Here is a 24,881-nt window from a genome sequence, read left to right as displayed (position 1 = left end):
CGGCAGGCGGACTCTCAACCACTGCGCCACCAGGGAAGCCCTAGATTGTTATATTAATGTCTTGTGGTGAATCATGCCTGGTGGTATCCATGCTCTTGAGTAGTCCTGGCCTACCTTGACTCTGGTTTTGGCCAGGTGACTTGCTTTGGAGAATAGGACCTCAGCAAATGTGATACAAGCAAAGGCTTGATGGGCTACTGCCCCTGAGGGCTTGTTGCCCTCTTAGAACCTCATCTTGCGCCTCTTGCCCCGTCTCTAAGTCAGTCTCACTTCACTTATTTAGTTCATTCTCTCTATTTCCTCTTTCTGCCATCTCTTCAGGTCTCAGAGTACATGCAACTTTCTTAGGGCAGTCTTCTCTGATCTAAACTAGGTTAGGTTCTCCTGTTATAAGCTCTTAATGAATCCCATATTTGCCCTTCAAAACACCTAACACAATGTAATGTTTAAAGTCCAGTTTCCCCAACTGGACTGTAAGTCTATGAGGGCAAAAGCTGTGAGTGTCTCATTTACCATTATATCTCCAAGTGCCTAACAGAGGGCTTTACATGTAGTAGCCACTCAATAAACACAGCCTAACAAATGAATAATATTTCCAAAGTTTTAGGTAAATAATAGGTAACCAATACATTTTAAAATTAATTTTGTGTTCTTGTGAGAAACGTTGGACTCTAGGCCCTAGCTTTGCAAACAAGGGAATCTACCTTTATGTTTTCTAAAAAATACGAAGATCAAAGGTGAAAGGTGAGACAGGATAAATAGACTGTCACCCACAAGGAAATATTTAGTGCAGAACCATTTAGTAGATATATGAAAGGATTCATAAATATTTACAATACCATGTAGCCGGGTCTGCCCACTGCCATCATCCTTTGCTACCATCTCCATTGAATTGTAATTTTCAAAATGAGCTAGTGTTTCATTTGAGGATTTCCATTCTAGCATCAGTGAACTGAAATTATCAAACTTTCTCCTGTGTTGATCAAACACTACCAGTTCCAGGACTGTGTCTCTCAGGCTTGATACAGGAATCTGTATTAAAATAAAAAGTAAAAAAAGAAAAGAAACAATAGTTTAAGAGGTGGTAAGATATTCCTGAAGCCAGGGATCATGTTTTCTCCCAATATTTTTTCTTTGACAGTTTTCAAAGGTACAGATATGGTATAGTGAATACCATAAAAGAATGGTAGAGTGAATACCTATATATACTTCATCTCAATCCACCATTTGCTTTCTCTATCTCTCCCTCTACTTTCATACTCTCTGTGTCCGTATTTGTATGTGTGTGTGTCTTTTTTTTTTTTTCCAAATGATTTAGGTATCATGGCACTTTACCCCTAAATATTTCAGCATGCATTTCCTAAGAATGAGTAGCAAAAACTACATTATCACACATAAGAATATTAACATTAATTCAGTGTTACATACTGTATAGTCAATATTTCAATTTCCCCAAATGTCCCCCAGAACGTCTTTTATACCTGTTTTAAATTTTTGATCTAAATTTGATCTTGACAGACTTCCCCGGTGGCGCAGTGGTTAAGAATCCACCTGCCAATGCAGGGGACATGGGTTCGTGCCCTGGTCCGGGAAGATCCCACATGCCGTGGAGCAAGTAGCCCATGAGCCACAACTACTGAGCCTGTGCTCTAGAGCCCATGTCCACGACTACTGAGCCCGCATGTCACAACTACTGAAGTCTGCATGCCTAGAGCCCGTGCTCCGCAACAAGAGAAGCCACCACAATGAGAAGCCTATGCACCACAATGAAGAGTAGCACCTACTCGCTGCAAGTAGAGAAAGCCCGCGTGCAGCAACGAAGACCCAATGCAGCCATAAATAAATAAATAAATAAATAAATAAATAAAAGAAATTGGCTGGTCTTTGTCCCCAGTTCTTGAGAAGCAACCCTAAACCCTTGGAATTTCCTGAGTGATAGGAGTGTATCTGTTATTCATGATGGACTCCTTGGATCACAGTTGAGTTTATACTTATAAGGTGACTCAGGATGGGGGCTGGTCATGCTAGAAAAACCAGCCATGTGATTATAGTGATGGGACTTTGAGCCAGGTGATACCAACCTGACCTCCAGGGAGGGGAGGGGGGTTAGAAGTCAAGTTTAAACATGTGGTCAATGATTTAATAATCATGTTTATGTAATAAAACCCCTATAAAAGTTCTGGACACCAAAACTCTGAGGACCTAAATGAAGCCTAAATGAAATAGGAAAATTCAAAATATACAAGCAAGCAAAACTGACTCAATAAGAAATAAAAAATCTGACTAGATCTGTAACAAGTAAAGAGATTGAATAAGTAATTTAAAAAAACAACACAACATCCCACAACAAAAATCCTAGGCCCAGATAGCTTCACTGGTGAATTGTACCAAATGTTTAAAGAGTAATGAATACCAATTCTTCACAAACTCTTCAAACAAGTAGAAGGGAAGTTAATACTCCCCAACTCATTCTGTGAGGCCAGTATTACTCTGATACCAAACCAAAGATACCACAAGAAAATAAAACTACAGATTAAAATCTCTTCTGAATATAGATGCAAAAATCTTCTACCAAATACTAGCAAGCTGAAGGAGTATATAAAAAGGTTTATACAGGATAAACAAGTGGAATTTATCCCAGGAATGCAGGGTTGGTTCAACACATGAAAATCAATCAATGTAACACACCATATTAATAGAATAAAAGGGAGAAAAACACACAATCATCTCAACAGATACAGAAAGAACATTGAACAAAACGTGAAACTCTTTGGTGATAAAAACATTCCACAGACTAAACTTCCTCAACCTATATAGGGCATCTATGAAAAATCCACATCCAATATCATACTTAATAGTTATAGATTGGAAGCTTTGCCCCTAAGATCAGGTATAAGATAAGATGTCTGTCCTTGCCACTTCTACTGAACATTGTGCTGGGGGTTCTAGCTAGGGAAACTAGTCAAGAAGACAAAAAGAAGGCATCCAGATTGGAAAGGGAGAAGTCTGACTGTCTCTATTTTCAGATGACATTATCTTGTGTATAGAAAACCCTAAGGATCCCACCAAAAAAACTATTAGATCTAATAAATGAGGTCAGCAGTGTTGTAAGATACAAGATTAACATGCAAAAACCAGCTGTATTTCTATACAAGAGCAACAATCTGAAAATGAAATAAATAATTATCTTTATGATAGCATCAAAAAGAATAAAATATTTAGGAATAAATCTAACAAAAGGAGTGCAAGTGTCTACTCTAAACCAGGTGTTCCCAACCCCTGGGCCACGGACCAGTACCGGTCCGCGGCCTGTTTGGAACCGGACCACACAGCAGGAGGTGAGAGGCGGGCAAGGGAGCAAAACTTCATCTGCCGCTCCCCATCGCTCACGTTACCACCTGAACCATCGCTCCCATTACTGCCTGAAACATCCCCCCACACACCCTCTCAACCCCATCTGTGGAAAAATTGTCTTCCACAAAACCAGTCCCTGGTGCCAAAAAGCTTGGGACCACTGCTCTAAACTACAAAAATTGTTGAATGAAATTAAAGAAACCCTAAATAAATGAATCAGAAGACAATATTGTTAAGATGGTAATGCTCTCCAAATGAATCTACAGATTCAATGAAATTCCTGTCAAAACCCCTGCTAGGGGCTTCCCTGGTGGCGCAGTGGTTGAGAGTCCGCCTGCCAATGCAGGGGACACGGGTTCGTGCCCCGGTCCAGGAAGATCCCACATGCCACGGAGCGGCTAGGCCCGTGAGCCATGGCCACTGAGCCTGCGCGTCCGGAGCCTGTGCTCCACAATGGGAGAGGCCACAGCATTGAGAGGCCCGCGTACTGCAATAAAACCGAAAAAACAAACAAAAAAACCCTGCTAGTTTCTTTGCAGAAATTGACAAAGGAATCCTAAAATTCATATGCAAATGCAAGGGACTCAGAATAGCCAAAACAATATTGAAAAAGAAGAATAGAGTTGGAGGACACATACTTCCCAATTTCAAAACTTACCACAAAGCTACAGTAATCAAGATAGTATGGTACTGGCATAAGGACAGACGTATGGATTAGTTGAAGAGATTTGTGAGCCCAGGAATAAATCCTCACATTTATGGTTAGTAGATTTTCAACAAGAGTGCCAAGATGATTCAAAGGAGAAGGAATAATCTTTTTAATAGATGGTGCTGGATCAACTGGATATCCACATGCAAAAGAATGAAGATGGACTCCAAATTCACACGATATACAAAAATAAACTCAAAATGGATTAGAGGCCTAAAGTAAGGACTAAAACTACAAAACTCTTAGAAGTCAAAAGCGTAAATACTCATGCCCTTGGATTAGACAATGGTTTCTTAGATATAACATCAAAAATACAAACAAAAACAACAACAGAAGTGATGAATTGGATATTGTTAAATAAAACCTTTTGTGCTTCAAAATACACCATCAAGAAAGTGAAAGTTTAAAAAAGAAAGTGAAAGTACTCGCTTCAGCAGCACATATACTAAAATTGGAATGATACAGAGAAGATTAGCATAGCCCTTGCACAAGGCTGACCTGCAAATTCGTGAAGCATTCCATATTTTTAATAGACTGGTGGTTGCCAAGGGGGAGGGGGTGGGAGATGGATGGATTGGCAGTTTGGGATTAGCAGATGCAAACTGGTATATATAGAATGGATAAACAAGAAAGCCCTACTGTATAGTACAGGGAACGATATTCAATATCCTGTGATAAACCTTAATGGAAAAGAATATGAAAAAGAATGCATATGTATGTCCAATAAAAAATTTTTAAAAAAGAATGTAGATATATGTATAACTGAGTCACTTTGCTGTACAGCAATAATTAACACAGCATTGTAAATCAAATATACTTCAATTAAAAATTGCAAAACAATCAAAAAAGAAAGTGAAAGACAATCCATAAGATGGAAGAAAAGTTTTGAAAATCACATATCTCAAAAAGACTTGTATTTAGGATACATGAAGAACTTGTATAACAATAACAAAAGATGAACAACCCATAAGATTGGAATAGACATTCTCCAAAGAAGATATACAACTGGCCAATAAGCACATGGAAAGGTGCACAATGTCATAAGTCATTGAGAAATGTAAATCAAAACCACTATAACATACCACTTCTCACACATTAGAAAGGACATAATCAAAATGACAAACATTAACAAGTATTGGCAAATGTGGAGAAATTGGAATTCTCATACGTTGGTAACAGAAATGTAAAATGAGGTAGCCATTTTGGAAAACAGCTGGAAGTTCTTCAAACAGCTAAACATAGAGTTACCATATGACCCAGCACTTCCACTCCTAAATATATACTCAAGAGAGCTGAAAATATATTCACACAAAAATCTGTACATGAATGTTCATTGTAGCATTATTCATAAGAGCCAAAAAATGGGAACCACCCATATATCTATCAACTGACAAATGGATGAACAAAATGTAGTATATCTATATAACAGAACTCAGCCTTAAAAAAATAATGCAGTAGTGATTCATTCTACAACCTGGATGAATCTTAAGAACATGCTAAATGCAAGAAGCAACATGTAAACACCACATATTGTATGATTCCATTTATATGAAGTGTCCAGAATAGGCAAATCTATAGAGAAAGAAAGTATATTAGTGGTTTTCAGGGACTTAGGGGAGGGGGAAGTGGGAAGTGACTGCTAATGGGTGTGGTGTTTCTTTTTGGGGAAATGAAGATGTTCTGAAGGTAGATGGTGGTGATGGTTGCACAACTCTGATTTGCACACTTTTTAAAATTGAAGTAGAGCTTAGTTAACAATATTACTTGTACACTTTTAAACAGGTGAATTTTATGGTATGTGAATTATACTCAAATACAAAAAAAGAAATAAATACTAAAGTATGGAGGATCATGTTTGTAACTTACTCTTAAATGGTTCCAGGAAAAAAGTTGTACTTTTCCTGGAAATTTAAATTATTTCAAATGAAAAAAAAGATATTGAATGACAATGCCATTATAGAGATAACTTCTATTCTGCTCCATCTAAGTGCTTTTTAAAAAAGTGAATAATTTATAAAGTTCAAATAATAGTATTTAATGTTGAATTTGGTTCTGAAAAAAAAATGAGTTCCTAAACTGCAACATCTCATAAGTTCTTTTATAATAAAAAGGCAGTATAGCAAGGAAGTTAATAATGTGTGCTTTGGAGTCAGATGGAAAATGCTACTTTCTAGCTTTATGACCTTGGGAAAATAACTCAACTTCTAGGATCCTCAGTTTCTTCATCTGTAAAATGGGAATAATTAATGGATTGTTCTATTCTGCAAAGGCTAAGAAATGACTTCTATTTTCCCATGCTTGTAATCACAGTTAACCTCATTTAGTGTATAGTCTGATGTTCTAGTTTCTAGGTTAGATAACTCATTTATTCCTCATTTCCTGTTGCCTACCTTCTAGCTATGCTATTGCTTATCATTATTCTTCATATGGGTTTGGAGTAGAGGTAAATCCTATAAGTTACTAATAATGCTAATAAAAGATTTAGTAGGGAAGGATACTAGCAAACCAATTTGGAAGTTATTTAGAGAGTTCTCAATTGCCTATTGTCACAGTTACAAGCTGACTATGTACCTAAGTACAACAAGCAAAGTCACTAAGTGTCACTAAGTATAGCCAACTCTAACCTAATTGAATCACCACTTCTCAGACACTATCAGAGATTGGATAACAAATAAAAGAGTTTCCTTAACTTCAATAAGACAAAAGCTACATTTCAGACCATTTATCTTAAAGCAGGTTAGAGAAAATGTAAATTAGTTGGAGACACTGTACTCACCAGTTGTTTGTTATGCTGTGGCAGAGGACATGGCTGGGCACCAGCTGGCACCTTATATACCGGAGTTACTGATATGCTGGCAGGGTGGGCACATATGAAGCGTACCTGCACAACTTCTACAGCTGGACTAGGGTTCAGGACACCTGGATGATTTCCAATTTGGAATGTCAGAATCTTTAAGAAAACACAAGGGCAAGAGATAATTGTGGGTAGACACTTGATGTCAGTTGTGCCAATCTAAACGTGTTCGAATTATTCAAATTCCAGTATAGAGTCCCTTTGGACATTATAATCAGGCAAATCCCTTAAAGACACTATAGTTCTTAATTATCTGTGCTAAGAGAAACAAGGGTATCATAGAAACAAAGGGAACATTAAAAAAATCTAACTGACCAATTACTTCAGTCTTTTCCTCCACCAAATCTTTTGTTACCAGTTGGCAAAAAGTGGAAAAACTAATTTGTGTTTCAACTCATTTCTGGTGGAAATACTAATGAATAACAATGTGAAAACAAAAAGAAGCTAGAGAGCTTCAAAAGGGGGTAATTAGGATTGAAATCACTAATAGCTAGTCATATATACAATACAGTACACTAGAGATATTAAAATGAAGCTCAATTGATTACAGCACAGTTCTTATTAAGTTAAAATCATACATGGATTCCCTGGGGGCTGGTTAGCTGGGCTATGCCTCATAGTCATACTTTAAATTCTCAATCCTGGTCAAACTGAAAACCTTTGCTACTGGTTTTGGTAGAAGCAGGGTGCAGCTATGGATAAAGCCATCACTACCTCTAAAAATAATCAAAACTAATTAAACTGATAAAGGGCAATATACTAATTACTCTTATCAACACAGATCTAACTCATTCTTCAAAATTGATAACCATAGATGACACTTTAAATTTCCCTTCCTCACATTCTTTGGAGGTGGAAAACTATATATCCTCTAGTCTAGGCAACAGGAAATGAATTATAGTGATAAAATGATTGAAATAAGCCCCCTACTACAAAAAAATCTTGAACCATTTGGTTGGTGAACTGTTAGAATTCTCAGATGAGTAAACCAAAACCTTTGGTGTACATTTAAAGAATAGTAAGCTTTAAAAAAAAAAGATCTTTTAATCAATAATTAGAATTTTCCCATCTAGTACATAAACTAAATCCATTAGAATCTGAAAAGGAATGGCTAGAAGTACAAAAGATTTGGAGTATTATTGCTAAAAGAAATGTTAGAAAAAGATCATTTCCGTACTTGTTCCCCTAAATCCAGGCACAGGACCCGATAGATGTACTGATTCTGTTTTCTCTGAGCTGGCAGCCGGACTTGTGTTATTCTAATTTTCTCTGTCTTCTCCATGCTCAGCTCCAAAAAGAATCGTGAGGGCTCCAAGATCCATGGACGAGGGCCCCCTTCAAATATCATTTCCTTTACAGAGTGCCATGTCACCAGTGCCACTTCCACAGGGTTTAGAGCCTGATGACATTTAAAGAAATTAACCCCTGATTAGTTAGAGAATTCAACAGTTTTCTAAAGTGAAAAACTGGTTATATAACTATAATGTAAATGACATTAGACTTAATTCCCAAATTAGGAAACATATGTTATGCCTCTTACTTGGAATGCTTCTCAACCTCTGTACTAATTTAGATCCCACCTATCATTCAGCCTAACTCATGTGTCAAGAGAATCCATTAATTTATGTCTAATCATTCCAGACCACAACCACGTCTGCATCCTCTAAGCTCTTATAGTAATTATCTCTACCATTAATTTGTATAATTGTTTATCCCCTAATGCTATTTAAATATGTCACATATTCATATATATACATCTAATAATTCTTGTTACACTGTCTAGTTATGTAAACTTCTTAAGAGAAAAGAGTATCTTATACCCCAAATTTTTGAAAGAATCTCTCTTCCTCAGTGGGATTTAGTACAATGCTGTGCACATAAAAAGTATTGATAAATAAGTGCATAAACATTTTTCATTTTTCTCTTTTTTAAAAAATTGAAGTATAACTGGCATATAATATTACACTTGTCTCAGGTGTGTAACATAATGATTTGATATTTTTATACACTACAAAATGGTCACCACAATAAGTCTAGGTACCATCTGTCACCATATTACATAAGAATTTTAAATGGATATTTTACTAAAGTATCAAAGAACTCCTGCCCTAAAAATATGAAAATAATACATCTATACAGTTCATTTGTTTCTCAAAGAACTCTCACCTAAGAGGTAGTCAAGACAGGTATTATTCACTCCAGTAAACAGAGGAGTTGTATCCTACTTATAGATGAGGAAACTGGTTTTTGGGGAATGAAGTATTCTCAAAGTGTAGGGGTTTTTTTGTATGGTACACAGTGTCTACAACAGTGACTAAGTGACAAAATGAAGTATAGAGTTGAAGCAATCATTCTGAAAATGTAAGCAAACCATGTTTTAATATTTCTTTCCTGAACTAGTCAATCACATTTAATATTGAATACTATTAACATTAAACATTCCTATGTCTAATGGCAGTATTCTCTTAAAAATGTATATATAATTCAATTTAACAAATATTCATTGATGGCCCACTGGTGATACAGTAATAGAAAGCCAAAATAAGGTCCTGCCTCACAGTGGAGCTAATAGTCTGGAAAAGACAGATTTGAAGTAGGTAAAGAGTATAATGAGTGTTACAAAAAAGCACAGTACAGAGTGCCAAACAAGCCTCAAATAGAAGAAATTAAACTAGTCAGAGGCTTCATGGAAGGCTTTCTGAGAAAGCAAAACTGGAGTTATTCCTTTTTCCTAGATGTATATAGTCCAAAATTAATCAGATCAACTGAATTGAAATGATGTATAAAAGGACAAATTGAGAACTATATACCATGTACCGAAACATAAGATTGATAGCAAAAGTAAAACATACATATATTTTTCAGCAGCTAAAGAAAAAGATACATGACCTAAGTACTAGGTAGAAAAAGAAAATCATCATCTTACTTCCTTTCCTTTAAGGATAGTTTTCATTCAGGGGAGATCTGATTTGTGGGACATTCAATAAATATAAAATTAGGGTAAGGATAATGATAAAACTAAGAAAAAACCTCATGAAATGACCAGGGGTTGCAGCCTAGCACTTTCACTTAATTAGGCAAGTAGGATGATTCATCCACTAAGAGAATGAGTGAAATATGCTCAAACCATATGTTTAATACTTAGGCTGCACAATGTACAATGAGGCCAACTTAAAATGCAAATATATATATATATATATATATATATTTTTTTTTTTTTTTTTTTTCGGTACGCAGGCCTCTCACTGCTGTGGCCTCTCCCGTTGCAGAGCACAGGCTCCGGACGCGCAGGCCCAACGTTCACGGCTCACAGGCCCAGCCGCTCCGTGGCGCGTGGGATCTTCCCGGACTGGGGCACAAACCCGTGTCCCCTGTATCGGCAGGTGGACTCTCAACCACTGCGCCACCAGGGAAGCCCAAAATGCAAATATTAATGAACAAGTTATCTTTTTAATATTAATAGCTTACCTTGCTTCTTTCATTGACAACTTTTTCCCTGTGGATGCCTCCTCATCCTAAGAGGCACTGAGTCAGTATTTGTCAATATGTATCAGCAAGAACTTGTAGACATCAATTTTTTTTGTTGTTTATTTTTAAAATTTTATTTTACTTTCTATTATTTTTGGCTGGGTTGGGTCTTCGTTGCTGCGTGCGGGCTTTTCTCTGGTTGCGGCGAGTGGGGGCTACTCTTCGTTGCGGTGCGCGGGCTTCTCATTGCGGTGGCTTCTCTTGTTGACGAGAACAGGCTCTAGGCGCGCGGGCTTCAGTAGTTGTGGCTCACAGGCTATAGAGCGCAGGCTCAACACTTGTGGCTCACAGGCTTAGTTGCTCTGCGGCATGTGGGATCTTCCCGGACCAGGGCTCAAACCCGTGTCCCCTGCATCAGCAGGTGGATTCTTAACCACTGTGCCACCAGGGAAGCCCCTAGACATCAATTTTAGCTCCTGAAGGACTCAAATATATAGAAAGTATGCCAGGCTCTATCTACTTTTTTTTTTTTTTTTTTTTTGCGGTACGCGGGCCTCTCACTGTTGTGGCCTCTCCTGTTGCGGAGCACAGGCTCCGGACGCACAGGCTCAGCGGCCAGGGCTCACAGGCCTAGCCGCTCCCCGGCATGTGGGATCTTCCCGGACCAGGGCACGAACCCGTGTCCCCTGCATCAGCAGGCGGACTCTCAACCACTGCGCCACCAGGGAACCCCTCTATCTACTTTTATCTTTTTATTTTTAAAATTATTTATTTACTTATTTAGGCTGCTCTTAGTTGCAGCACGCAGGATCTTCGTTGCGGCGTGCGGGATCTTCAGTTGCAGCATGTGGACTTCTTAGTTATGGCATGAATGTGGGGATCTAGTTCCCAGACCAGGGATTGAATCTGGGCCCCCTGCATTGGGAGCATGGAGTCCTACCCACTGGACCACCAGGGACGTCCCTATCTACTTTTATTTTGAACTGCCACCTGTCGTAATATCCCAATTATAATGGACCAATCCTTGGGGGCAAAAATGATGACTGTTGTGCTGAAAATTTGTAAGTATAAAGGGTAAAAGATGATTGACTTCCCTCCCTAGGGTGGAAGGTTTTCTTTCAGAGTTCTTCAAAAGAGAGTATACTAATATTCTATATCTTCTTCCAGGTGGTGTTACAAAGATACGTACATATGTGAAAATTCAAACAGTCCCTTAAGAGACTTCCCTGGTGGTCCAGTGGCTAAGACTCCGCGTTCCCAATGCAGGGGGCCCGGGTTTGATCCCTGGTCAGGGAACTAGATTCCACATGCTGCAACTAAGAGTTCGTGTGCCGCAACTAAAGATCCTGCAACTAAGACCTGGTGCAGCCAAACAAACAAAAAAAATAGTACCTTAAGATTAGTGTACTTTACTATATGTTTTTTATATCTCAGTAAAAAAGAGAAAAAAAAGAGGAAAGAAAGCAAAATATCTAAAACTTGTTGGGACTTCCCTGGTGGTCCAGTGGTAAAGAATCTGCCTTCCAGGGGCTTCCCTGGTGGCACAGTGGCTAAGAATCCGCCTGCCAATGCAGGGGACACGAGTTCGAGCCCTGGTCTGGGAAGATCCCACATGCCACAACTACTGAGCCTGCGCTCTAGAGCCCAAGAGTCACAACTGCTGAGCCCGCGTGCCACAACTACTGAAGCCCGTGCGCCCCAGAGCCCGTTCTCTGCAATAACAGAAGCCACCACGATGAGAAGCCCGCGCACCACAATGAAGAGTAGCCCCCACTCACCACAACTAGAGAAAGCCCGCACACAGCAACAAAGACCCAAGGCAGCCAAAAATAAATAAATAAATTTATTTAAAAAAAAAAAAAGAATCCGCCTTCCAATGCAGGGGACACGGGTTTGATCCCTGTTTGGGGAACTAAGATCCCACATGCCGCGGCGCAACTAAACCCGCGCGTGCCACCCGCCACAACTAGAGAGAAGCTGGCATACCACAACTAGAGAGAAGCCTGTACACTGCAACAAAGAGCCCATGTACCACAACTAAGAGCCGACACAGCCCCACCCCCAAATAAATAAATAAATAAATAATAAAACTTGCTGATACAACTTATAAATATTCCTGTGGCTGAAACATGATAGCATAAACTCCCTGATACTCAGATTTGATGAGGGAGTTGTGGGTCTAAAAACAAGAGAGTGGTAAGTAAAGAGAACATAAATATCACTGATCTTTAATAGAGATCACAGATAGGTAGGAAGCCCCCAAGTGGACATGGTGGGGTCCATGAAAAGATATGGCAGTTCTTTAGCGTGAAATATCTCACCTTTAGGGGTTCATAAGCAGCAAATGTGGCACTGCTCTCCAAATACTCTTCATATTCAGTCACACTAACTGTTACCAAAGTATGGCCCAGAGATTTGGCTGCTATATGTACACTGGAACAGTGTGTTGGTCCTGGTCTTTGAATACCTGCAAATCAAAAACCTTGACTTCAGTAGGGTAATAAGCCATCGGTCCTCAAGGAAATCAGTCTATAGAAATACAAGAATTTTAATATTTTAAAAAATTCTTAATCTCACACACTACTAGACACCAATTATTTATATTAAGTTGATATAAAATAATGTTCCTTCTATTAACAGATATATATCATGTAAGACACAGTTCTATGTATGGTGAGGATACAAATATGAGCAAAGATCCTGACCTCAAGGCATATATAGTTTAGAAGGGGAGGGTGAACATTTACATAAATTAAACTATTAGTAGAAAATGATAAGCATTATAGAAGTCTAGAAAACAGAATGATTACTTTTAGCTGGAGAGATCAAGAAAGGTTTAGATATGCAGAAGAGAGTATCTTAAGCTGACAAATAAATGAACAAAGATAGAAATATAAATGAGATACAAATGAGTATATGAAAGAGATTTATGGGAAATTTTAACTAAAGTAGTTAGTTTAGCTAGAGCCATACATGAAGCCAAAGCATGAAGCTCCAAAAAGTAGGTTGGGTTACACTGTAGAGGGCCTTTAATACTAAACTAAAAGGATTTTGGCTGTTGTCCACGGGCAGGGAGAAGCCTCTCAAATTTTTTTTTTTAATTGAATTGTATACTTTTTAAAATAATTAATTAATTAATTAATTTTTATTTTTGGCTGTTTTGGGTCTTTGTTGCTGTGCACGGGCTTTCTCTAGTTGTGGCGAGCAGGGGCTACTCTTCGTTGCGGTGCGGGGGCTTCTCATTGTGGTTGCTTCTCTTGTTGCGGAGCACAGGCTCTAGGTGCGCAGGCTTCAGTAGTCGTGGCATGTGGGCTCAGTAGTTGTGGCTTGCAGGCTCTAGAGCGCAGGCTCAGTAGTTGTGGCACACAGGCTTACTTGCTCCACGGCATGTGGGATCTTCCCGGACCAGGGCTCAAACCCGTGTCCCCTGCATTGGCAGGCAGATTCTTAACCAGCGCGCCACCAGGGAAGTCCACCTCTCAAAATTTTTGAGCAGGAAAATTAATTTTGAAATTGAGCTTCATGAAGATCTATCTGGTAGCCATGATTATCAAAGGCAAGAACAGTTAGGAGGATATCGTTAAATTCTCAGTGAGAGATAATGAGGGCCTAAAAATGGGGAGAGACAGCCTAAAAACAGAGGAGAGGTGAGAGATATTGTATAGTATAATTAACAAGGGCAAAAGAGAAGTCCAAGTTGATATCAACCTTATAGATGCATTGTGAGAATTAAATGAGTTAGTATATGAAAAGTATTCAGAACAGAGCCTAGGAAATAGAAATGCTAAACAAATGTTAGATGGTACTACTGTCATTATTATTGATGAAAAAACAATGGTGATCAGGATAAAATATGAAGTTCCACAACGGTAAATGATATTGATCCATATGGATAGTTTATTCATATTCTTTTCTTATTAAAAAGGTATTTTCTTTTTCAGAATAAATTTAATATATACAGACATTAAATGGCAATACAGTCCTCTTAGAAAGAGGTGTAGTACATATATTAAAGAAAGAAAGAACAAAAGAAAGAAAGAAGAGCTTGAGGCTGGAAAGAGAAGCCTTTAATATGACTAAAAACTGATATTGTCTGGCCACAATGAACCCTGGACATGTTATTCAATTTTTGTGCCTTTGTTTCTACATCATATTGTAACACCTAATACAGGCAGTTGACAGAATAAATAAAAGTATTATAAAGAAAGGTAATATCTAAATTTAATTTTTAATTTTTTTGGCCACACCGCGCAGTTCGTGGGATCTTAGTCCCCCGACCAGGGACTGAAACCAGGCCCTTGGCAGTGAAAGCCCAGTGTCCCTACCACTGGACCACTAGGGAATCCCCAATGTGTGAATTTAGACTGTAATTCATAGTTTCTGAATTGTTGATTGGTCCTTTAATTCAAAGACAAAGAAAGGAAAAAATAAAAAGCCTACTCTTACCTTCTTTGAGAAGAGTGAAGACTCCTTGCTTATCCATGTTCAAATCCAAGGATAAATGAGAGCAGTCTGTGAACGCGATGGCCTCTTTGGTTTCCTTATTTACATGATACATGGCAATGGGGATTTCTATAATCTGGCCAATCTCTACATCAGCATGAAATGGTAACATTTTCATTTTGTTCAGTTTCAGAACACATATCTGGAGGGGAATAAAATTAATCTTTCAAGAAAGTTATGTTAGGAAAGTCTTAGAATAAAAGAAAGCATTTCTTTTTTTTGTGGTACGCGGGCCTCTCACTGTTGTGGCCTCTCCCGTTGCGGAGCATAGGCTCCGGACGCACAGGCTCAGTGGCCATGGCTCACGGGCCCAGCTGCTCCACAACATGTGGGATCTTCCTGGACCGGGGCACGAACCCGTGTCCTCTGCATCAGCAGGTGGACTCTCAACCACTGCGCCACCAGGGAAGCCCAGAAAGCATTTCTTAAATATTTAAATATACATATACATAACATATATGTATGTTTTGTGTTTGTGTGTTAGGTGCTGAACCTGTCACTCATTTCATTCTTTAACCAATCGACCTCTCTAAAGCATCTAACACCATTCAACACGAGTCTGGCAAAATATGACCAATGCACAATTTTCTTGACTTTTGTAAGCTAAGAATGGCTTTTACATTTTTAAAGGGCTGTAAAATAAAAAGCAACGATGACAAAAAAGAAGACTATGAGATAGAGACTGTATGTGGCCTACAAATACTAACATATTTATAACTTAAAAATTTTTTTTAAATTTATTTGTTTTATTTATTTATTTTTGGCTGCATTGCTATGCTTCTTTGCTGTGTGTGGGCTTTCTCTAGGTGCGGCGAGCGGGGGCTACTCCTTGTTGCACGGTGTGGGCTTCTCATTGTGGTGGCTTGTCTTGTTGCAGAGCACGGACTCCAGTAGTTGTGGCACGTGGGCTCAGTAGTTGTGGCTCGAGGGCTCTAGAGCGCAGGCTCGGTAGTTGTGGTGCACGGGCTTAGTTGCTCCACGACATGTGGGATCTTCCCGGACCAGGGCTCAAACCCATGTCGCCTGCATTGGCAGGTGGATTCCTAACCACTGTGCCACCAGGGAAGCCCTAACATATTTACTACCTGGCCCTTTTTAACTAAAAATTTGCTGACCTCTGACATAGAGCACTTCCTCTTACTTGATATCTTTAAAAAAAATACATTTTGTTTTTGCTATAGACTGAAGGTTTGTGTCCCCCCAAATTCATATGTAGAAATCGAACACGCAAAATGATGGTATTAGGAGGTGGGGCCTTTGGGAGGTGGTTAGGTCATGAGAGTGGAGCCCTCATGAATGGGATTAATGCCCTTAAAAAAGGGACCCCCTAGAGCTCCCTAGTCCCTACTGCCATATGAGGTTAAGGCAAAAAACAGTCTTCTATGAACCAGGATGCTTTCCCTCACTATACACTGAATCTGCTGGTGCCTCGATTCTGGACTTTCCAGCCTCCAAAACTGCGAGAAATAAATTTCTGTTATGTATAAGCCACCCAGTTTATGGTATTCTGTTATAGCAGCCTGAATGGACTAATAGAGTCTTTTTTTGGTCACTTTCTATGTGTCGTTTGCTAGTTACTCTTACTCTGCCAATGTCTCTTAAAATGACACATAAATCTTACCCAGTTCCAAAACTTCAATGACCAACCATATGCTGATCACTCCAAATTTTTATCTCTAGCCCTAATCTTTCTGTTGTACTTCAGATGCCTATTTCCACTTTTAAACATTCATCTGGATGCTCCATAGGTGAACCACACTAAATGTTTGGGTTTTTTGTTTTTGTTTTTGCGGTACGTGGGCCTCTCAGTGTTGTGGCCTCTCCCGTTGCGGAGCACAGGCTCCGGACGCGCAGGCTCAGCGGCCATGGCTCACGGGCCCAGCAGCTCCGCCGCATGTGGGATCTTCCCGGACCGGGGCACGAACCCGTGTCCCCTGCATTGGCAGGCGGACTCTCAACCACTGTGCCACCAGGGAAGCCCGTTTGGGTTTTTTTTTTTTTTTTTTTGGCAGTGCGCGAGGCATGCAGGATCTTAGCTCCCCAACCAAGGATCGAACCTGTGCCCCAGTGGAAGAGCAGAGTCTTAACCATTGGACCACCAGGGTAGTCCCACACTAAATGTATCCAAAACTGAATTCATTATCTTCCTCTTATTCTTTTTCCTTTTCTTGTTTTTTTTTGGCGAGGGTAGCGGGGCACTGTGCCACATGGCTTGTGGGATCTCAGTTCCCCGAAAAGGGATTGAACCCAGGCCACGGAAGTGAAAGCGCCAAATCCTAACTACTAGACCACCAAGGAACTCCCCTTTTCTTGTGTTTTCTATCCACCAAGCTGCCAAAGCTTAATCTTTCACTTTTTCCCACCCCACTACGCATCAAATCTGATTAATCTACCTCTAAAATAACCCTGAATTTGTCCTCTTTTCTTTATTCTCAATACCATTTTGTTAGTTTAGGCTTAACTGGATACTTTGCCTTCACTTTCTTCTTTCATTCTATTCTAGTCTACTAGTATAAAGCTCCAGAAACTATCTTTCATTCCTTTTAAAAAAATATAGTTGTTGTTGTCTGGCTATAAAAATAATTAGATATCTTTCTAAACACAGGCTTTACCATATTATTATTTTTTTTAACATCTTTATTGGAGTATAATTGCTTTACAATGGTGTGTTAGTTTCTGCTTTACAACAAAGTGAATCAGTTATACATATACATATGTTCCCATATCTCTTCCCTCTTGCGTCTCCCTCCCTCCTACCCTCCCTATTCCACCCCTCTAGGTGGTCACAAACCACCTAGCTGATCTCCCTGTGCCATGCGGCTGCTTCCCACTAGCTATCCACCCTACATTTGGCAGTGTATATATATGTCCATGCCACTCTCTCACTTTGTCACAGCTTACCCTTCCCCCTCCCCATATCCTCAAGTCCATGCTTTAGTAGGTCTGTGTCTTTATTCCCGTCCTACCCCTAGGCTCTTCATGACATTTTTTTTCTTAGATTCCATATATATGTGTTAGCATACGGTATTTGTTTTTCTCCTTCTGATTTACTTCACTCTGTATGACAGACTCCAGGTCTATCCACCTCACTACAAATAACTCAATTTCGTTTCTTTTGGTGGCTAATATTCCATTGTATATATGTGCCACATCTTCTTTATCCATTCATCTGTCGATGGACACTTAGGTTGCTTCCATATCCTGGCTATTGTAAACAGAGCTGCAGTGAACATTTTGGTACATGACTCTTTGTTTTATTTTGTTTTGTTTTGTTTTGTTTTGCGGTACGCGGGCCTCTCACTGTTGTGGCCTCTCCCGTTGCGGAGCACAGGCTCCAGACGCTCAGGCTCAGCGGCCATGGCTCACGGGCCCAGCCGCTCCGTGGCATGTGGGATCCTCCCAGACCGGGGCACAAACCCATGTCCCCTGCATCGGCAGGCGGACTCCCAACCACTGCACCACCAGGGAAGCCCACTATTTTTAGTTTTTTAAGGAACCTCCATACTGTTCTCCATAGTGGCTGTAACAATTTACATTCCCACCAACAGTGCAAGAGTATTACCTTTTCTCCACACCCTCTCCAGCATTTACTGTTTCTAGATTTTTTGATGATGGCCATTCTGACCAGTGTGAGATGATATCTCATTGTAGTTTTGATTTGCATTTCTCTAATGATTAATGATGTTGAGCATTCTTTCATGTGTTTGTTGACAATCTGTATATCTTCTTTGGAGAAATGTCTATTTAGGTCTTCTGCCCATTTTTGGATTGGGTTGTTTGTTTATTTGTTATTGAGCTGCATGAGCTGCTTGTAAATTTTGGCAATTAATCCTTTGTCAGTTGCTTCATTTGCAAATATTTTCTCCCATTCTGAGGGTTGTCTTTTGGTCTTATTTATGGTTTCCTTTGCTGTGCAAAAGCTTTTAAGTTTCATTAGGTCCCATTTGTTTATTTTTGTTTTTATTTCCATTCCTCTAGGAGGTGGGTCAAAAAGGATCTTGCTGTGATTTATGTTATAGAGTGTTCTGCCTATGTTTTCCTCTAAGAGTTTGATAGTGTCTGGCCTTACATTTAGGTCTTTAATCCATTTTGAGTTTATTTTTGTGTATGGTGTTAGGGAGTGTTCTAATTTCATATTTTACATGTACCTGTCCAGTTTTCCCAGCACCACTTATTGAAGAGGATGTCTTTTTTCCACTGTATATTCTTTTTTGGTTCTTTTTTTTGGGGGGGGGGTTTGCGCTACACGGGCCTCTCACTGCTGTGGCCTCTCCTGCTGCGGAGCACAGGCTCCGGATGCGCAGGCCCAGCGGCCATGGCTCATGGGCCCAGCTGCTCCACAGCATGTGGGATCTTCCCGGACCGGGGCACGAACCCGCATCCCCTGCATCGGCAGGCAGACTCTCAACCACTGCGCCACCAGGGAAGCCCTCCACTGTATATTCTTGCCTCCTTTATCAAAAATAAGGTGACCATATGTTCATGGGTTTATCTCTGGGCTTTCTATCCTGTTCTATTGATCTATCTTTCTGTTTTTGTGCCAGTACCATACTGTCTTGATTACTGTAGCTTTGTAGTATAGTCTGAAGTCAGGGAGCCTGATTCCACTAGCTCCATTTTTCATTCTCAAGATTGCTTTGGCTATTCGGGGTCTTTTGTGTTTCCATAAAAATTGTGAAATTTTTTGTTCTAGTTCTGTAAAAAATGCCAGTGGTAGTGTGATAGGGATTGCATTGAATCTATAGATTACTTTGGGTAGTAGAGTCATTTTCACAATGTTGATTCTTCCAATCCAAGAACATGGTATATCTCTTCATCTATTTGTATAATCTTTCATTTCTTTCATCAGTGTCTTATAATTTTCTGCATACAGGTCTTTTGTCTCCTTAGGTAGGTTTATTCCTAGATATTTTATTTTTTGTTGCAGTGGTAAATGGGAGTGTTTTCTTAATTTCACTTTCAGATTTTTCATCCTTAGTGGAGAGGAATGCCAGAGATTTCTGTGCATTAATTTTGTATCCTGCTACTTTACCAAATTCATTGATTAGCTCTAGTAGTTTTCTGGTAGCATCTTTAGGATTCTCTATGTATAGTATCATGTCATCTGCAAACAGCGACAGTTTTACTTCTTCTTTTCTGATTTGGATTCCTTTTATTTCTTTTTCTTCTCTGATTGCTGTGGCTAGAACTTCCAAAACTTTTGAATAAGAGTGGTGAGAGTGGGCAACCTTGTCTTGTTCCTGATCTTAGTGGAAATGGTTTCAGTTTTTCACCATTGAGGATGATGTTGGCTGTGGGTTTGTCATATATGGCCTTTTATTATGTTGAGGAAAGTTCCCTCTATGCCTACTTTCTGCAGGGTTTTTATCATAAATGGGTGTTGAATTTTGTCGAAAGCTTTCTCTGCATCTATTGAGATGATCATATGCTTTTTCTCCTTCAATTTGTTAATATGGTGTATCACGTTGATTCATTTGCGTGTATTGAAGAATCCTTGCATTCCTGGAATAAACCCCACTTGATCATGGTGTATGATCCTTTTAATGTGCTGTTGGATTTTGTTTGCTAGTATTTTGTTGAGGATTTTTGCATCTATGTTCATCAGTGATATTGGCCTGTAGTTTTCTTTCTTTGTGTTTACCATATTATTGACCTTAGGAAAAATCTGTGTTGGCTTCCCATTGTTGACAGCAGGGGATCTTAGTTCCCTGACTAGGGATCAAACCCATGCCCCCTGCCTTGGAAGCACAGAGTCTTAACCACTGGACCACTAGGGAAGTCCTGAGGATCATTTTAAAACAACCAACTTGAAAAAGAAAAAAAAAATTTTAACGTGTTACTGTACTTAAATTTAGACAGTAATGTCTCAGAGGAGATATGAACGTTTTTTGGAGAGTTGCTTACCTTAATTTCCCCATATCGAAAAGGATTTTGTACATCTCGGGCCAAAACAGTGCTATTCCCCCTGACCTGACCAGCTGTCGTCACCACTCCTTTAGTGGTTACCATGGCCACTGTTTCATTAGAAGAGGTCCAGGTGAAATTGCCACTACCACCCTCTACCTATGAAAAAAATACACCCTTATATTTAATTAATATAGGAAGAAAATTGGAATTTAACTGAAGATGTAAAATCTGGTGAAATAAAGTTTAGGAAATAATAAAACTATACAATAAATTATTTCTGGAACATTAAGAAACTGTGATGCTATATTAAAGTAACTAAATGGGGAAGGGTAATACTAAAGGGGGATTATGTAATGGCAGTATCACAAAATGTCAAAAAAGAGCACAAGGGAGCTTGACAAAACTTTATAAAACTCACAAGGAAAGGATATATGGAAGAGAAGGAAAGTACACCAAGTATTCTTAGGATGACAGTATTCAAGAGCATGATTTGGTTGTCACCCAAAACTGAGTTATACTGCTAGGATTAGGGGGAAATAAGATTTAACATTAACCTTCAATAAATTAAGCTATCAGAGAAACTGACATTTCTTTGTGAATTCTCATTATAAGACATCATACCTGTACTTTATAACGATATAACATTCCCATGGGATGATGAGGAAATGCCAGAAAGTTGGGTGTAAGCTTGATGGGAAAATAAATCTTCACTTCTTGCTGATGTATAATTGGAAATTTTATAGGCTGAATATCTTTATTCTATAAGAGCAGGAAAAAAGGAGCAAAACAGATTTTATAAGGACTGTTCTTATGGTCCACATTCACATATAAAGCATCAGCAAAATGGTGTGTTAATAAATTACTCAACCAGTTTCTATCAATAAAAGAAAGAAAGAAACGTTCCTGTTCATTAGTGACGCACAGCTACTACAGTTCAATAATAATGAAAGGGATTTTGATAGACCTATAAGAAGTATCACAGTCATGGAAAGCAGTTTAAATTTCCTGAAATAAGAGTTTTATCAACATAGAAAGGGCAATCATAGTTTCAGAAAGAAAGATCCTTGGACATCTATCAGTTAAGTATATAAATTGTAAAGGCAAAGGAATATTACAAGCTATTCAGAAGAAAATAAAGAGAACATTTAAAGATGCTGGGGTAAGATATTCCCATCCTGCTTAAAAACAAGAGCAGGGTTTAGGGGGGTACCCATACAGGTAAAATAGGGTCCTCACACTCAACTATGTTGGCCTTTTTTCTTTGAAGGAAAACTCTACCTACCTACCTATCTATCTATTTTTTAAAGAAGCCCTGAAATATTTAGCAACTGTGTCACATCTGCAGTAATGGCTCTGATTTTCTCTTCACTCTCTTAAGATGGCTAGCTGGATGTTCTTTCAGTTTAAAAGAACATCATTGGGGCTTCCCTGGTGGCGCAGTGGTTGAGAGTCCGCCTGCCGATGCAGGGGACAAGGGTTCGTGCCCCGGTCCAGGAAGATCCCACATGCCGCGGAGAGGCTGGGCCCATGAGCCATGGCTGCTGAGCCTGCGCGTCTGGAGCCTGTACTCCTCAGCGGGAGAGGCCACAACAGTGAGAGGCCCGCGTACGGCAAAAAAAACAAAAAAGGTAATAAAAATTTTAAACGTCTGACTTCCCTGGTGGCACAGTGCTTAGGAATCCGCTTGCCAATGCAGGAGACACGGGTTCAAGCCCTGATCCAGGAAGATCCCACATGCCATGGAGCAACTAAGCCCATGCGCCACAACTACTGAGCCTGAGCTCTAGAGCCCATGAGCCACAACTACTGAGCCCACATGCCACAACTACTGAAGCTCGTGCGCCTAGAGCCCGTGCTCTGCAACAAGAGAAGCCACGATGATGAGAAGCCCAAGCACTGCAAGGAAGAATAGCCCCTGCTCACCTCAACTAGAGAAAGCCCGTGCACAGCAATGAAGACCCAACACAGCCAAAAATAAAACAAACAAATTAATTAATTAATAAAATAAAAAATAAATTGCATTATGATTGCAGAACAAGGAAATATTGTAATAAGGGCTTCTTTTAGGGTAGTCATAAAATCTTTTAGATTTCTTAGGTGGATCTTAAGTTGGGAATTCAAAGCCCTGAACTAACCATTTTCTTTCCCAAAGTTACCCAGCACACTTAGAAACAACAATCAATAAACCCTATTATATCCCAGACTTTCACTAACATGTTTTATGGCAGCAACTACCTGGTTACCAAAAGCTTTGCCTTCTACACGCACTTAACTATAGTGTCTACAGGTGATAATTTAAGTAGCTGTTTTGCTATTGCATACCATGAACTATCAATGCTCACTTCTTAATCACAAGAAACAGGATCAGTAATGCCTTTAAATCTAATAATAGAGAACCCAGAATCAACTTGGAGATGCGAGTCTCCAAGATGGCCTCCACTGATCCCCACCCCCTGGTATTCACATCCTTGTGTAGTTCCCTCTACATTGTGTCAGGAATGGTTTGAATGACCAATAGAATGTGGTAGAAGTGCTTATATTAAAAAGAAGAAAGATATAAAACCGGTGATCCACTGTAAGATTCTTCCACAATAAGAAACTTAAAAAAGAAACGCATTTTAAATCCAAAGTAAGGAAAAGAAATAGAATAACAAAGGTAAAGGCATAAATCAATGAAAGAGAAAGTAGATAAAGAACTGGAAAAAAGTCAATGAAACCAAAAGCTTGTTCTTTGTAAAAAGCAATAAAATTGATAAATGTCTAGCTGGATTCATGAAGAAAACAAGAGAAACACGAATAACCAATATCTGGAATGAAAGAGACAACATTGCTACAGATCCTACAGACATAAAAATTAATAAGGCAATATTTTGAACAACTTTATGTGATTAATTCAACAATTAGATTAAACAGAAATTCCTTCAGAGACACAACCTACCAAATTTCACTCAAGAAGAAATAACCTGTATAGTTGTATATAAATTTTAAAAATTGAATTCATAGTTTTAAACCTTCCCATACACCAATCATTAGAGGAATGTAAATTAAAATCACAGTGATATACTACTTCATACCCATTAGAATGGCTATTATCAAAAATAGAAAATAGCAAGTGTTGGTAAGAATGTGGAGAAATCACAAACCTTGTGCATTGTTGCTGGAATGTAAAATGACAGCCACTGTGGAAAACAGTATGACAATTCCTCAAAAAGTCAAATATAGAATTGCTATATGATCCAGCAATTCCAATTCTGGGTATACACCCAAAAGAATTGAAAGCAAGGATTTGACAAAATATTTGTATACCCATGTTCATAGCAGCATTATTCACAATAGACAAAAGGTGGAAACAACCCAAGTGTCTATCAATGGATAAATAATAAACAAAATGCAGTATATGCATTTAATAGAATATTATTTAGCCTTAAAAAGGAATGAAATTCTGACATGCTACATCACGGATGAACCCTAATGACATGCTAAGTGAAACAAGCCAAACACAAAAAAGACAAATATTGTATGAGTCCACCTTTTTTTTTTTTTTTTTTTGGCAGTGCTGTGTGGCTTGTGGGATCTTAGTTCCCTGACCAGGGATTGAGTCCACACCCTCAGCAGTGAAGGCGCAGAGTCCTAACCACTGGACTGCCAGGGAATTCCCTGTACGATTCCACTTATATGAGGTAACTAGATTAGTCAAATTCATAGAGAAAGAAAATAGAATGGTGGTTACCAGGGAATGGGGATGGGGTGTTCGGGGGGTGTTATTGTTTAAGGGGTAGAGAGAATCAGTCTGGAAAGATTATAAAGGTCTGGAGAGAGATGGTGGTAATGGTTGCACAACATGAATATACTTAATGCCACTGAACTGTACACCTAAAAATGGTTAAAATGGTAAATTTTATGTTATGTATATTTTATCACTATAATAATAAAAGACTTTCCATAAAAAATTCCAAGCTCAAATAGTTTCATTGTGAATTCTACCAAATATTTATGGAAGAAATAACACTAATTCTACAAAACTCTTCCAGAAAATAGAAAAGAATACTTCCCAACCCATTTTATAAAGCCAATATTATCCTAACA

General features: G+C 39.0%; 1 protein-coding gene and 1 non-coding gene across 2 annotated transcripts in view; one reads left to right on the top strand and one right to left on the bottom strand.

The window, feature by feature from the left end:
- The window catches only part of NUP210L (nucleoporin 210 like), an 86,701-nt gene that overhangs the window by 33,400 nt on the left and 28,420 nt on the right, over positions 1–24,881 (bottom strand). Inside the window, exons 11-17 of the mRNA XM_049702706.1 lie at positions 21,417–21,554; positions 20,793–20,951; positions 14,832–15,030; positions 12,707–12,852; positions 8,095–8,316; positions 6,840–7,013; positions 840–1,032 (exon numbers count right to left, since the gene is read on the bottom strand). Of these exons, the coding sequence (XP_049558663.1) occupies positions 840–1,032; positions 6,840–7,013; positions 8,095–8,316; positions 12,707–12,852; positions 14,832–15,030; positions 20,793–20,951; positions 21,417–21,554 (1,231 nt within the window). The remainder of the gene's footprint in view (positions 1–839; positions 1,033–6,839; positions 7,014–8,094; positions 8,317–12,706; positions 12,853–14,831; positions 15,031–20,792; positions 20,952–21,416; positions 21,555–24,881) is intronic.
- On the top strand, positions 4,485–4,591 carry LOC117198384 (U6 spliceosomal RNA). The gene has a single exon (XR_004479535.1). It is a non-coding gene; the product is annotated as a U6 spliceosomal RNA (small nuclear RNA).

This window comes from Orcinus orca, chromosome 1 (assembly GCF_937001465.1).
Source record: "Orcinus orca chromosome 1, mOrcOrc1.1, whole genome shotgun sequence".
NCBI lineage: Eukaryota > Metazoa > Chordata > Mammalia > Artiodactyla > Delphinidae > Orcinus > Orcinus orca.
Note: the sequence above shows the minus strand (reverse complement) of the source record. Positions and strands in the feature narration are given on the sequence as shown.